The 15,835-nt window shown below is 36.1% G+C and overlaps 1 protein-coding gene across 1 annotated transcript; it reads right to left on the bottom strand.

The window, feature by feature from the left end:
• Nucleotides 1-1,136: 1,136 nt before the first annotated feature.
• LOC144434789 (L-xylulose reductase-like) lies at nt 1,137-12,972 on the bottom strand. The gene is made up of 8 exons (XM_078123288.1): nt 12,921-12,972; nt 10,427-10,524; nt 8,958-9,112; nt 6,859-6,901; nt 6,292-6,391; nt 5,185-5,249; nt 3,078-3,195; nt 1,137-1,267 (listed from the first exon to the last, which is right to left on the bottom strand). The coding sequence occupies exons 1-8, from the start codon at nt 12,970-12,972 to the stop codon at nt 1,158-1,160; spliced, it is 741 nt and encodes a 246-aa protein (XP_077979414.1). The 3' UTR covers nt 1,137-1,157.
• Between the last annotated feature and the right edge of the window lie 2,863 nt (nt 12,973-15,835).

Genomic DNA, 15,835 nt, shown 5'->3' with positions numbered 1-15,835 from the left:
TTGAGGGAAAGTCAAGACAAAGAGGAGGGCACATTTTATGCCACAGACCGGGCTGGATTCCCCTCCTCCCCCCTGTAATCACTAAAGGCTACCTACAACGCTCATAAACAAATTACACAAAGAACGTATCATACATTTTCAACCGCTGTTTATTTAATATATTTGTTTTAGATCCATGTACCAATAACTATTGTTTGCGTGATGAAGTTATTTAAGAGTGGCAACACCGTGTAATTTCCTCACAACTTAGAGTGTGTGAAATATGCAAGTCTAAAGACGCTGAAGATGAGTAACTTGTTCTGTTCTGTTTATTTGTGTTACATACAGTTCTTTGAGAATTGAATTTCTACAAGTGCCTGTATATGTATTTATTTATTTATCTTATTAGTATAAAATTTATTTAAATTATTATGAGCCGTGTAAATATTTTGTACAATTATTGTATCATATTTGCAGATTTCACCCCTTTTCTTCCTTTTCTTACTTTTTGTTGCACAGTTACACCCTTGTATTTTTTCCCCTGTATATTTATTTGTCAGGGTCACAGACTAGACTAGTTCAGATCGAACTCTTTCTGTGGCACACGCAAACATTATCATCAAATTAGCTTCCATTCCTTGAACAATACCGATCGCTGGGATTCTTATATATATATATATATATATATATATATATATATATATATATATATATATATATATATATATATATATATATATATATATATATATATATATAATTATTATATATGTATATTATGTATATATATATATATATATATATATATATATATATATATATATATATATATATATATATTTATATTTATATATGTCACACATTTCTTTTTTTTCAGCATTTCAGGCAAATATTACCTGTACTCACTTTAGTCTTTATGTGTGTTTAGCTAACTAGCGAGTGAGTTAGTGACTGAGTCACAGGTAGGTAGAAATCCAACATATCACATGATAATCAGTATACTATTGGTATATGTATTCACAAATTAATTCCTAAAATTAACGTATTTCAGTATAGTAATACCTTTAAAATTGCATACTAGTTTATGCTTATAGGTTTAAAGGTTATATGTTGAGGTATATACTTCCTCCCCAGAGGAAGAAATTGATGACGTGGTACGCAGATTTCAGTTAACGTTGTTATACTCCGGCTGCCAAAAACCCTCCATCGATGGGCAAACATGTCCCAGTGATCATAGCAGCTTTATCACTTAACAGATAGATTATACCATTTACAATATCTTCAACCTCTGAAAACAAAAGAATAGCGCCAATAACATTGTAGTACAACAGTATAGTTTAAGTGTTTATAAACACCATTACTTTACTGTTGGTATGGGCAGTATCTTCATTGTTGGAACAATTACATATATTTTTTTGGAAAGTCTATCCACTTGCTTAACCATCCATCTTGTTACGTTTTGCAATGTACATCATCTTTTCATTGTTGCTATGGGCATGGTCTTAACACTAGATATATATACATTCACTCTTTGTATGGTTATCTACTTGAAGCGTATTCCTGTTTTTATCTTTGCAATATAGACCATCATTTGGCTGTTGTTATTGGTGTAGTCTTGTTGCTATGTCCATGTTTGGAATGTATGTCGACCTGACATTGTCTATTTATCCTTGTTGTTATCTTTGCAATAAGCACCAACATTTGACTGTTACTATGGGCGGAGACATATTTGCATCAATTGTTTTTAATGTTTTTTATTTATTTGTCTATCAAAACATGCTGCTATTTTTTTTGAAATACACACACACACACAAACCATCAATTCGTCGTTGCTATGGGCGTGGTCTTGTTGCTAGGCATATTTGTACACACATTTCTGTTTATCCATTTGTCTATTAATCGATGTTGCTCTATTTGCAGTACACACCATCAATTGGCTGTTGCTATAGGCACATTGAAATTAAATATTTTTTTTACCAAAAAGACACATTTGTATAACTAATTTGCATATCACTGACGGGATTATCATGCCATGAACAATTCTTCATTTACACACCCCTAAGAACGTGTCCAACAAATTTCAGCCCAATCTGCTAAGTGCTTTTCGAATTAAAGGTTTTTGACCGAAATGAGACATTTTAGACCTAATTTGCATATCACTTATGGGATTATCAGTATCATGTCATGGGCAATTCCTAATTTCCACATCCCTAAAGAGGTTGTCGTCAAATTTTAGACCAATCTGTCCAGTAGTTTGGAGTTAAAGATTTTACCAAAATCACGTTTTTTAACCCAAACGCATATCTCTGATGCAATATTCATGTGTCAACAATTTGTCATCTACACACCCTGAGTAATGTTCCCACCAAAAACCAACGCAATTGGTCTGGCAGTTTTTACTCTAAGTCATTTACACACACACACACACACACACACACACACACACACACACACACATCCACACAGACATTTCGCCCTGCCTATAGCACTACTGAACCTCAGTTCAGTTGTGCTACAAAAATATAAAGTGTACTGCATATGTATGAACATACATTTGTTGTATGGAAATTTAAGTACAGCAGGGTGGTTCATGATTTCGTTCAGTTGTTGAAAATAAGATGTCCCCCCCCCCCTTTATTCACTTTGTAAAAATGACGATCTCCTTCTTTGAGTCACAAATTAAGGTGCCCCCCCCCTCCTGATTTACCGCCCCCCCCCCGGCCGTAAAAACTGATCGCTCCCTTAAAGGGAGAGTTTATACTTTTTGGGCGTTATTTTTTGCTACATATTTAAAAGATACTTGTAGTACTTTATTTATCGAAGCATACTAAACTACCACTTGCAATTGAATGAACTCATACTGGTATTCCATATAAAAGATCCAATGACGTAATTTTTTATACATAGACAAAATATTGAGGAAATCCCTAAAGCAATCCATTGCTCTAACAATACCAGAAGACGACAGTAATGGTATAGAAGGCATGCACAGACACTAATATTAAACTAGAGGTTCTAATGTGAGAAAGAAGCTTATAAACTTAGCTTGTGTCATTTTAAAAAAAAATAGATATTGCGACTTTTGTTGGCGTGGTTACCTGCAAATTTTTGTAGAGGAATTCTGCTGAGCATTGGCTTAGCCCTTTCAGGATCTGACCAGTTAGCCTTTCCCATTGCAGTCATGACAACAGTTGGATTTACAACATTCACTCGAATCTGGAACAAGAAGTACTTTATAAATATCAAAATTGTACTAATCTTATTGCAAAATGTTAACACTTCGCCCATGTCTAGTAAGATCATGTACGCCAGCAGACGGAGCAAAGCGATGCTGAACGTCGCCGCTCTAGTGCACTTCGTGCGACTTTAGATTTTGGAGTACATTGTACTTATAGTCACTAGTGTGGAAAGGAAAACTAAATTTTGATATACTTTCAGTATGTATTTACACGAATCTGAAACAATAAGTGCTTATCAACCTCCAATCTCCAATCCGATATTTTCAGTAATAATCACACTGTGCAGACGGCCACCTTCATTGATACGCCTTTAAACAAACACAATATGAGGTTATACCCTGGGCGTTCTACGTCACGATAAAATCGTGCCTACGTCATTAGTTCTGCGATGAGCGAAATATGAGTGAAAGTGTTCCAAATCGTCATTATTTTTCACGAATTATGCTTAAGAAGGTATGAAATCAACATCATTTCCTCGTAATATTTTGCATCAGTCACTTTTATTTACAGTCACTCATATTTTTCGTACCTCAACAAGGAAAATTATAAGAGAATGATATCTAAGCATTGCTTTGAAGAGCAGGATGAGTTACCGTTTTGGTCGTCGGAATTGCACACATATCATTTATTACATTAATAGAATTTTAGCTTATGAATGTTGTATCTCTTTAATAGATACCATATTCATAAAATGAAATTCTCCCTGCATAGAGCCTGGCTACTCATCAACATTAAATTATAGGCTAAATTACAAAGGCTTCTTGTTTGGGCTTCTAAAACTCACGAAAAAGTTAACATAAAGTGGCTATGACCTCTAACAGCGTAAGGTATTACATGAAACACGCTTGAGGTCGTAGTGCTAATGACATAGTTGTTATTTACCTTATGAGGCCCTAGTTCTAATGCCATAGTTGTTATTTACCTTATGAGGTCCTAGTTCTAATGACATAGTTGTTATTTACCTTATGAGGTCCTAGTTCTAATGCCATAGTTGTTATTTACCTTATGAGGTCCTAGTTCTAATGCCATAGTTCTTATTTACCTTATGAGGTCCTAGTTCTAATGCCATAGTTGCTACTTACCTTATGAGGTCCGACTTCTAATGCCATAGTTGCTATTTACCTTATGAGGTCCGACTTCTAATGCCATAGTTGTCATTTACCTTATGAGGTCCGACTTCTAATGACATAGTTGTTATTTACCTTATGAGGTCCTAGTTCTAATGACATAGTTGTTACTTACCTTATGAGGTCCTACTTCTAATGCCATAGTTGTTACTTACCTTATGAGGCCCTAGTTCTAATGCCATAGTTGTTATTTACCTTACGAGGTCCTAGTTCTAATGCCACAGTTGCTACTTACCTTATAAGGTCCTAGTTCTAATGACATAGTTGCTACTTACCTTATGAGGTCCTACTTCTAATGCCAAAGTTGTTATTTACCTTATGAGGTCCTAGTTCTAATGACATAGTTGTTATTTATCTTACGAGGTCCTACTTCTAATGCCATAGTTGTTACTTACCTTATGAGGTCCGACTTCTAATGCCAGTTGTTACTTACTTTATGAGGTCGAGGTCCGACTTCTAATGACATAGTTGTTATTTACCTTACGAGGTCCGACTTCTAATGCCATAGTTGTTACTTACCTTATGGGGTCCTACTTCTAATGCCATAGTTGTTATTTACCTTACGAGGTCCGACTTCTAATGCCATAGTTGTTACTTACCTTATGAGGTCCTAGTTCTAATGACATAGTTGTCATTTACCTTATGAGGACTTAGTTCTAATGACATAGTTGTTATTTACCTTACGAGGTCCTAGTTCTAATGACATAGTTGTTATTTACCTTACGAGGTCCTACTTCTAATGCCATAGTTGTTACTTACCTTATGAGGTCCTAGTTCTAATGCCATAGTTGTTATTTACCTTATGAGGTCCTAGTTCTAATGCCATAGTTGTTACTTACCTTATGAGGTCCTAGTTCCATTGCCATAGTTTTCGTGATGTAGTCAACCCCAGCTTTAGAAGCACCTGTATTGAGTCACAAAATACGAATATATGGTTGCATACTGTATCGATTACTAGTAATCTATCATTATAGTATCATTAGCTATACAGTTACAGTGTTAAAAACAGTTTGCTAATGATTTGCTAAAAACTATATGTTCATTTCAGTTAATGAATGATTTGATATTTTATCTCGAATATTTATATATGTTTTCATTGATTTACAACTTTCTTGCATCTTTCTAACTTAATTCTCCATCCCAACCTCCACCACACATCACACTAAATACATCACAAACAGAACACACGATTTTACACTACACTACACTACACTACATTATATTGCATTGCACAACATTACGCTACCTTTTTTTAATTAGTGTACATTGCGTCTGATTGGCATTATCTACATTATAATACATTACATTACATTGCATTGCATTACATTACGCATTACATTACGCATTACATTGCAGTTTTATACACCACATCGCATCCCTGAGCGTATTTCCATGCATAATTCAACTCAACACATAATTTACTTTACATCTCAACTGCCAAGGCTGATGGTTTTATGTCAGCTGAAATTGGATTTCAATATCCATTTACAGCTAAAAATGATGTAGGCTTGGTGTTTCACTCTTGGTAATTACGTTTTTGACACAAATATCATAGCCATACTTCAACTCTAGACTAACAATAACAAAGACACAATAAACACAGCAGGATCATTTGCCCAATCACATTGAACAGTGATATTAAGCATTGATATTCTTTCACAGTGCAGTGAAAACAGGCTTGTAATGGAAACATTACACATGGACTTGATGATTTTAATTTTTTTATTTTCTAACTAATAATCAACATTTTAGCTTTACGACTTCTACAATCCCCATTGTGCCCAGCACCTATGTAATTGTTTCTTTTGCTTTAAAAGTTGTCTGAGGGTGTGTATTAAATGTAATGTCACAAGAGTGAAACACCGAGCAGCCTACACCATTCAGCTGTAATAAATTTATCGATACAAAGCAGGACACCTACGACTCAGAGGACAAAATAGACTAACCATAGGTTGAGTGGCCTGTCACCCCTACACGAGAAGCTTTACTCGACACATTGACTATAGCTCCGCCAGTTCCCCTGGAAACCATACCACGAGCGACTATCTGTGACGACAAAGTAACACTATCATTACTTGTGTATACCATCACAAGGAGAACTAGGTTAATGGAATCTCTAAGGAATACAAATCCAATCCTATCCAATCCCAAACGAATGCAATACAATACAATACGATACGATGCAATGCACTACAATACAATACTGGATGGATGGATCATTTGACAGTACATGTACCTATGTACACACACACACACACACACACACACACACACACACACACACACACACACACACATATATATATATATATATATATATATATATATATATATATATACATATATGATTTATCAACCGATATATATATATATATATATATATATATATATATATATATATATATATATATATATATATATATATATATATATATATCTGATTTATCAACCGATGTGTCAACAATTGTTAAACAAAAGTTAAATACACCGATGAAACAGGACTAACAACGTACCTGTCCAACCTGGATGCACGCTCTTAGATTTGTGTTCATAGTCCTGATGGAGAAAATAGTACACTTTATATCAATACGATAATTCTATTTAGGCCAAAAAAACCCGACCAACCCTAGTTTAAGCCCCTGAGCCTAAACATTTTTAGGGTAGAATATTAACGATCTACTCCTATTTCCATGTACACCTTCGTGCTTTTGCCTCATCAGTGGTCACTTAAAAAAACGTATTCCAGAGAGAAACCTGGTCTGCAGACTGTACTAACAGTACAGTCTGCATAACGTATTTATCTACTTAACTTATAATTGTATTTTACTTTTTCACACCTCATCAAACTCGAAGTATTGTGACTGACGAGAATCTTATCTTGGGGTGGAAGTATTAATAATAAAAAATAGCGCCAATGGCGTTGTAGCACAACTGTGCAGTTTTTAAAAATGTCTGATCCATGGTAGGTTTATAGGTGTTCATTTGCTGAATGACTATCCATTTGCCTATCCAACCCTGTTGGTATCTTTGCAAAATACGCGATCATTTGACTGTTGCTATGGGCGTGATCTTGTTGCAACATATATTTGCATACTTTTTTTTGAATGTTCGTTCACTTGTCTATGAATCCCCGATGTTATCTTTGCAATATGTGACCACATGGATGTTGCCATGGACGTGGTCTTCTTGCTAGGTATATTTGCATACATTTTTGAATGTTTATTCATTTGTCTATTAATCCCTGTTGCTATCTTTGCAATATATGTGATCATTTGGTTGTTGCCATGGGCGTTGTATTGTTGCTATGAATACACATTTTGAATATGGTTGTTCACTTGTCTAAGAATCCCTGTTATTATCTTTGTGAAATACACCACTGTTTGGCTGTTGCTATGGGCGTGGTCGGGATTGCTAGGGGTATTTGCATACATTTTTGTTCACTCACATGCCTATCAGATGATGTTGTTAATTAACCAAAATATACTGCCATTTAGTTGTTGCTAAGGGCGTGGTCATGGCTGCTAGGGCCAGTTGTGTAAAAATGTTTTGAAGAAACTCTGCAAAATAAAACTTCTAAAAACATCTCACCAAGTTTTAATCTCATTGACCACATGCTTTTTGAGATATAAGTTTTTGACCAAATTCACATTTTACACCTAAATTGCATATCACTGATGAAATCATTATATGCTTAATATTTCTTTAAAAAAGATACACTCCCAGATGCTTCCCCATTAAATTTCAGCCCAATCTGCTCAGTAGTTCTTGAATGAAAGATTTTTGACCAAAAAGACACATTTTTAACCTTGTCTGCCCAGTAGTTTTTACCTCCCATAAGGGCATTGAAATGGCAATGTCTGTCTGTGTGTCTGGCAGTGTTATCATTGTCTTAAAAAAACGGCTGGCTCAATTATGATGAAATTTGCTTCACATCTTTCAAATGCTTATGGCAAGAACTGACTAGATTGTTGTAAACATCCAATGAACATTAATTAGTTATTTGCATAATTAATGGTTTTGAGTAAGTAGGCTATATCTTTGGAACACATACTTCAAATTCAATACAATTTGGTTCATACGTTAACCATAAAGCGCATATGCCCTATAAAGTTTGTTGATTTAGCTTAAAGCTTGTATGTATAATTTGCTTAATTAATGACTTTCGGTAATTGGGCGATATCTTAGAAATGCATACTTCAATTTCAATATAATTTAGTGCAGACGTTAACCATTACTAAGCGCATATGTCCTACAGAGTTTGTTGATGTAGATTACAGTTTTAATGAATAATTTGCACAATTAATGATGTTCGTTAATTCCGCTTCATCTTAAGAATGCAAGCTTCAAATTTCACAGAATTTGGTACATATACTAACCATAACAATGCGCACAAGTTTGTCGACATAGCCTTTACTTTTAATGAGTAGTTTAAATAATTAATGATCTTCAGTAATTAAGCTATATCTTTGGAATGCACGTTTCAAATTCCATATCATTCGGCACATACATCAACCATGACAAAGCGCACATCCTCTAAAGCCTGTTGATATAATTTCTAATTGTATGACTAATTTGCATTATTAATAATTTTCGGTAATTAACATGTTCTTACGTGTCAAATTCATCCTTCGTAATGCCAAGAAATGGTTGTTGACAAGCAACGCCAGCATTGTTAACGAGTAGATCAATGGGTCCAATAGATTTAACTGCTACCTGTGTTGCATCCCAGTCAGATAAATCAACTGTCACTGTGTGAATTTCAGGTACCTGTCAATAAGTGTCAAAATTCATTATGTAGTCACTGGTTTGTTCACAATGAATGTATGTTACAGGTGGGGGTGGGAAAGCTACAATAAACTCACTAGAGTACAGTTATTACTTTGACAGGCACGCAGGCATTAGCACTTTGCTTATTATTACATATGTGCCACTGTGTATGCTGATGTACTATACTAGTTCTAATGCAAAACTGGACTGACAGATCAGCCGTTGTGGGCACAGTCTAATATTCTTTTCCCCAAACTTTGGAGCACGATGCATGATAAGCCCCGACCGATGACGTCAGTACAGTCTACCGACTGACAGATCAGCCGTTGTGGGCGCTCTAATTTCCCTTTCCCCATTAGGGCAGACTGACAAGCCGGTCGATGACGTCATTAGTCTAATGCAACACCAATCCTGGTGAAAATAAGCAAATAAATTCATTTGTCTTTAAGCACATACACTCCTTTAAGTTGTTAATTATACACTTTTTGAATAAATTTATGTTGTTTTACAAAGTATTTCACTCTTTTCTTGACCATAGCAAATTTTGGAGTCTCATATAGTTATATGCAGACTAATTTTTGTAAAGAAAGAATTTCAAAGTAAACAATAAACAAAAACAACTATTTGTAAACAAATATGGTCAATTCCAAGTTCCTGTGTGGTAACTTAAGAACGCACACTACACATGTTACGTGTACAAAATAGAAGTGTTGCCATACAAATAAATTGTGTGATAGAGTAAGTCAAGTGACGTTCGCCCTGGGATCGTTTTTTTTTAAAAGCTTGCCGTTCTTCCAGAAATCACGTGCTACAAACAGTGTGAACTGTTGTAGAAAGTGACGACCCCAGCTATGATGCCATTACAAAGTTTATAAGAACTGACATTGTTGCAAAGTAGTATTCCGACGCCATTTTGTTTTTAGCAGTGTGAGTGACGGCAGAATTTCCATTTATAAACGTGTTTCCTAACAAATAAATGTTGATTTTGATGGACAGAAATGTGAACTTTAAATTTGTTTCTGCATGTCAAAATAGTTCCACGTTGATTTCAGTCAATATGAAAAAAAAGTTCCGGGTGATTTCGGTCAGTATCGCTACGTCATCACCAATTTCTCCATTGAAAAAATGCATAAAAAACGGGATTGTCCCCAATATACGTGACATATAATAAAACGCTTTCTGTATGGTTTATGGGTTTTCACTATTACAGCCAAGGTACAGTTATATATTCAGAACTGTCCAAGCTAATGTTAAACGAATGTTGTATTTCAAACCATGCCTAAACTCTATGTGTATCTTTAATAATATGAATACCTCTTGTTTGAGACTGTCTAAATCTGATTGGGTTCTGCTTAAAGCATACGTTTCAGCACCACATTTCACAAGTTGCTTGGCTACCTCTCGACCAATACCTGAAAAAAGACATCGTAAACATGTATTAAGGGAGATTTTTAGACGTGATCATTTTGCAGGTTCATTACGTTCGTTCTAGAATAGTTCGGTAATCATTTTCACCAATTTAAGGAGGAGGACACTGTCACGTGACGCACTGCAATCTCAGAACAATGTAGCTCATTCATTCCATTCTGCTATTTTACATCCGCGAACACTGGTATGGCATAGTCATTGTATGCATATGTATGAACGTAAAGTGTAATATCAAGTTAACTTCTGTTTTTGAAATATTTCACAATAATACATTTGACTAGATATAATAAAAAAAAAACTCCTCATAAGTAAGTGTATAAATACGTAGGGAAACGATATCAACAATGAAAGTTGAAATTTGGCACTGCGTGTAAGCTTATGTTCTTCTTGTAAAGTTTATCTCAAAAAAGGTCACGTGAACTTTTACTGTAAAGATCCATTTTGGGATAACAAGCCACGATTACCCTGGTACGGTCTTCCTTAGGTATTTGACGCACGCATGCACATATACGTCTGTATGTAACAAGCATCCTAGTCCTTATCATTGTGAAAATCGGCAACGTATGGTCTAAACAGTTGATTCGTTACATTGCATCCATATCTATAGTACATACAGTTGTCACCACATCGAAATAGCGTTGGTTTTAACAGACACTCTTCGATTCCACAAGAGAGCAGACCAGTTGATTTAAGTGGTGATCAATGGATGATTCTGAATTAGTTGAATTAATTGTTGAAAAACTGACTGCAATCAACAACCTTGATCTTTACCCCCTCCCTCCAAAAAAAAACTTTAAACAAAACAAAAACAACGACGACGACAACAACAACAACAACAACAACAACAACAACAACAACAACAACAAAATACAAAATGAAAAGAACTAATGTCATTTTGTGTACAGACTATTATTCTAAGAATGTTTGTTATTTTAAATAGCAAACGTGCTTAGAATAATTCGACCAGCAATATGGCTAAATGACTGGGTGTTAAAAGTAAATTTCCACTCATAGTATATTCAAAGGATTTTTGGCTTGTACTTTCAAAACCCACGTGCACGTTAGCACATGAATTAACTAGATAAATTGACAATACTGACATCTAACCCCCCCCCCCCCCCCGGGGGGGTACTCCCATAGAAGGGTATGTATGTACCGCTGTTTTCACCCATTTTTTCAACTCATGTAGGCTTTTGAGTCTGGATTTTTAAAGCATTATGTAGAGGTTTGACCTACCTCTTTGAAAGCACTTTTCACCCCATATTTTGAACAAGGTTGTTTCAACGGGTTGTTTTCACTCATCTTTATCTTAAGTAGGCGCCCCTCCCCCCAGCCCCGGGCAGCCAATGAAGTAGCGATGACTGAAGCATGCACGTGTCACGTGTATCAAAATGTTCAATATTCATGACCACTCAGACGATTGGAGCAGCGCCTTGAACGTTGTGGTCGGCATCAGAGTCGGCATGGACTTTGGCTGAAATGTAGACATTTCACCCCTACTGTTTGAATTTTTGTAGAGTTTGTGGTTGTAATTTTTGTCCACTAGGGTACATATGTATCCATTGCCCACCCGAGTACCCCCGGGATCTAACCACTACCACATTCACTAGTGAATTGTTGACAATTAATCTGACAATATTTGTAGTGATATATTTTTGACCATTTTCATGTGTAATTGCCTTTGAAAGGTCAGTGTGTATTGAGAAAATTGCTCTTTTATTAACAATTTATTGTCTTTGTAAAAAGCTAAAAAAACAATAATAACAACAGTAGAAACCAATATTTGAACAACTGTGAACATTCTGCTAATATAAGATCTCACGGTCGACGGCCTCAAAAATATTTTTATGGCCGGCATTACCAAGTTGTTGTTTTTAAATACTGATCTCCCAGAGCTTGTTTGTTAGTCTCTCAAAAATCGTTTGCTGGATGTTTGTACATTGTGTGAGGGGAACATACATCGGGAATGGTCAAATCATCAAAGTTACCCACTGTCCCTATTAACCGTCCGTCGTCCGATCACAGACACAGCGAAAAGATATTTGAAATAGTAAGATGTGCGCATGCACAAACAGCGAATGTCGTGGATTTTGGTATTGTGCCCAACATGTCTTCAGTGTTATGCATTTACTACGAGCGAAAATGTTTACATTTCGCGATTGGACATATTTTCCGAAATATTTTTATTTTGGACAGATTCAGTTACAAGTAAAATCGATTTTGGATGAGAACTAACAGTCAAACCTCTCCCCCCCCCCGCTCAACCCTAAACCCCAAACTAAAAGAATTGTTATTTTTATCCGACATTGAGGTAATTAATCTCGCTGGGTGACCTCGTCCCTTATAGCCTAGTGACAATTATGTGAAATATTCCACCTACCTTTACCAGCACCAGTTACTAGGGCCTTTTTATCCCTGAAATGGATTTCCATGATAACAACTACCACTGAACGAAATTACGATCTAGTAAATTGTGAACAGCTTAGAGACGAGAAAGAAGGCTACTGTTACTGACCGGTTTAGTCTAGCTGCTGTGTGTGGTTAGTATAGCTAGACAGTTTTTTTACTGATACGACAAGTGCCCTAAGGTCGCTTTGCCTCATCAGACTGAAAGATGCATTAATAAGGTCACAGTGCCTGGTACGCATGGCACTAAAAAACATATTGGGAACGAGGGCAAAATCCATGATTGGTGTTAACTGTGTACATGCACACATCTCACTCTTTTAAAATTCTTTATTTGCATTTTGTCTGTGATCGGACGATGGGCGGTTTATAGGGACAGTGGGTAATTTTGGTAAGTCATTTGACCAGAGCTGGTGAATGTTCACAGTTGTTCAAATACTGGTTTCTACTGTTGTTGTCATTGTTGTTAGCCTTTTACAAAGACAATTAAAGCATGATAAAATTAAATAAAATAAAAGAGCAATTTTCTCAATACACGCTGACCTTGCATTCATAGTTCTATATTAATACTATATACTGATTTGATATTGATTGCGCTGGCTGAAACAATTATCAATTTTGGCCACTTTAGTCAGGGTGGGGGGTCCTGCGGTCTACTTAGTTTTTTTAAATCCTACATTGATATATTGATTTCGCCCCTATACCTGAAGTATTGAATAATTTAAAATGCAGTGAATCTTTTGACAGCGGTGTCTGCAGTTAGCAGCATGCACTTTAGGACAATTGAATACAACACCAGCAACCACTCAAGATGAAATATTTGATATGCCCACACAATCAAGACAAGTTACGTATCAACATAGGGAGTAGGTAGTCTGCTATTACATATCAAGATAGGGGGTAGGTAGTCTGCTATTATGTATCAAGATAAGGGGTAGGTAGTCTGCTATTATGTATCAAGATAGGGGTAGGTAGTCTGCTATTATGTATCAAGATAAGGGGTAGGTAGTCTGCTATTACATATCAAGATAAGGGGTAGCTAGTCTGCTATTATGTATCAAGATAGGTGGTAGGTAGTCTGCTATTACGTATCAAGATAGGGGGTAGGTAGTCTGCTATTATGTATCAAGATAAGGGGTAGGTAGTCTGCTATTATGTATCAAGATAGGGGGTAGGTAGTCTGCTATTACATATCAAGATAGGGGGTAGGTAGTCTGCTATTACATATCAAGATAAGGGGTAGCTAGTCTGCTATTATGTATCAAGATAGGGGGTAGGTAGTCTGCTATTACATATCAAGATAGGGGGTAGGTAGTCTGCTATTACATATCAAGATAAGGGGTAGCTAGTCTGCTATTATGTATCAAGATAGGGGGTAGGTAGTCTGCTATTACATGTCAAGATAAGGGGTAGGTAGTCTGCTATTACATATCAAGATAAGGGGTAGGTAGTCTGCTATTACAGATTGAGATAGGGGTAGGTAGTCTGCTATTACATATCAAGATAAGGGGCAGGTAGTCTGCTATTACATATCAAGATAGGGGGTAAGTAGTCTGCTATTACGTATCAAGATAGGGGGTAGGTAGTCTGCTATTATGTATCAAGATAAGGGGTAGGTAGTCTGCTATTACATATCAAGATAGGGGGTAGGTAGTCTGCTATTACATATCAAGATAGGGGGTAGGTAGTCTGCTATTATGTATCAAGATAAGGGGTAGGTAGTCTGCTATTACGTATCAAGATAGGGGGTAGGTAGTCTGCTATTATGTATCAAGATAAGGGGTAGGTAGTCTGCTATTACATATCAAGATAGGGGGTAGGTAGTCTGCTATTACATATCAAGATAGGGGGTAGGTAGTCTGCTATTACATATCAAGATAAGGGGTAGGTAGTCTGCTATTACATATCAAGATAGGTGGTAGGTAGTCTGCTATTATGTATCAAGATAGGTGGTAGGTAGTCTGCTATTACGTATCAAGATAGGGGGTAGGTAGTCTGCTATTATGTATCAAGATAAGGGGTAGGTAGTCTGCTATTACATATCAAGATAAGGGGTAGGTACTCTGCTACACTTTTTGTCATAAAACCTTAGCATTTGGGTGTTTGAGACACACACTTGTTTGAGACACACTGAATCCTGGTCATAAGAGCTTAGCATTTGACGTTTTATGCTACAATTTACTCTTACACAGAACACATCAAAAGATGCGTTAGTCGAAGGTGACTTCTTCAAAGCATCCTGCTTTACACACTGTTACAATTTCATGTGGTGTCTAAGACACACTAACTTCTGGTCTGTCGAACAGAGTAAATTGTTGACATTAACTCTCAAATGCTAAGCAAATGATTTTATGACCACCAAAAGATGCCGCTGTCAACGTTGAAGAGAGCGCTCGAGCAGTCAGTAGACGTCTACGCGATGTCCAGTGTTTTCGGTGACCATCCCGCTTTCCACTGATGTTTCTCATGTCTCCTTTTTCACCCCTCTCTCGCTGTGTCTTTTAGGAGAGTACCAATCTGATTAAAATCCGATGTAGATGTCGGCTAATCGTGCATTGCTATCTTACCATCGTTATTTAGCTTGAATTGACCTTCGTAGTACATGTTTATTTTTTCTAGCCTTACATATGATATTTAATTGCGTATGCTAAAATAGATATTATGTAAATTGTATGCAAATTTATGTAAATTAGTCACTTTTCTAAATTTTAAATGCATGTGATTGCACCAAGACAAAGTTCATTAAACGATATTTCTCTTGACAACCATTAATTAGCAATTGTAATTACTGCTCACACAGAACATGCGAATAGATGTGTCGCAGAGTGTGTAGTAGACAAGTAGAAATCAAAGCCAGTTTTGCACCAACTTTCATTTACCTTTGATGCA

The sequence above is a fragment of the Glandiceps talaboti genome, chromosome 5, assembly GCF_964340395.1.
Source record: "Glandiceps talaboti chromosome 5, keGlaTala1.1, whole genome shotgun sequence".
Taxonomy (NCBI): Eukaryota; Metazoa; Hemichordata; class Enteropneusta; family Spengelidae; genus Glandiceps; species Glandiceps talaboti.
This window is presented reverse-complemented; position numbering and strand designations above follow the sequence as displayed.

Coding starts and splice junctions, on each gene's coding strand:
- LOC144434789 (XM_078123288.1), bottom strand. CDS start 12,972: ATGGAAATCCATTTCAGGGATAAAAAGGCCCTAGTAACTGGTGCTGGT. Junction 10,525..12,920: donor AGTAACTGGTGCTGGTAAAG/GTAGGTGGAATA, acceptor GTCTTTTTTCAG/GTATTGGTCGAGAGGTAGCC. Junction 9,113..10,426: donor TAGACAGTCTCAAACAAGAG/GTATTCATATTA, acceptor ACTTATTGACAG/GTACCTGAAATTCACACAGT.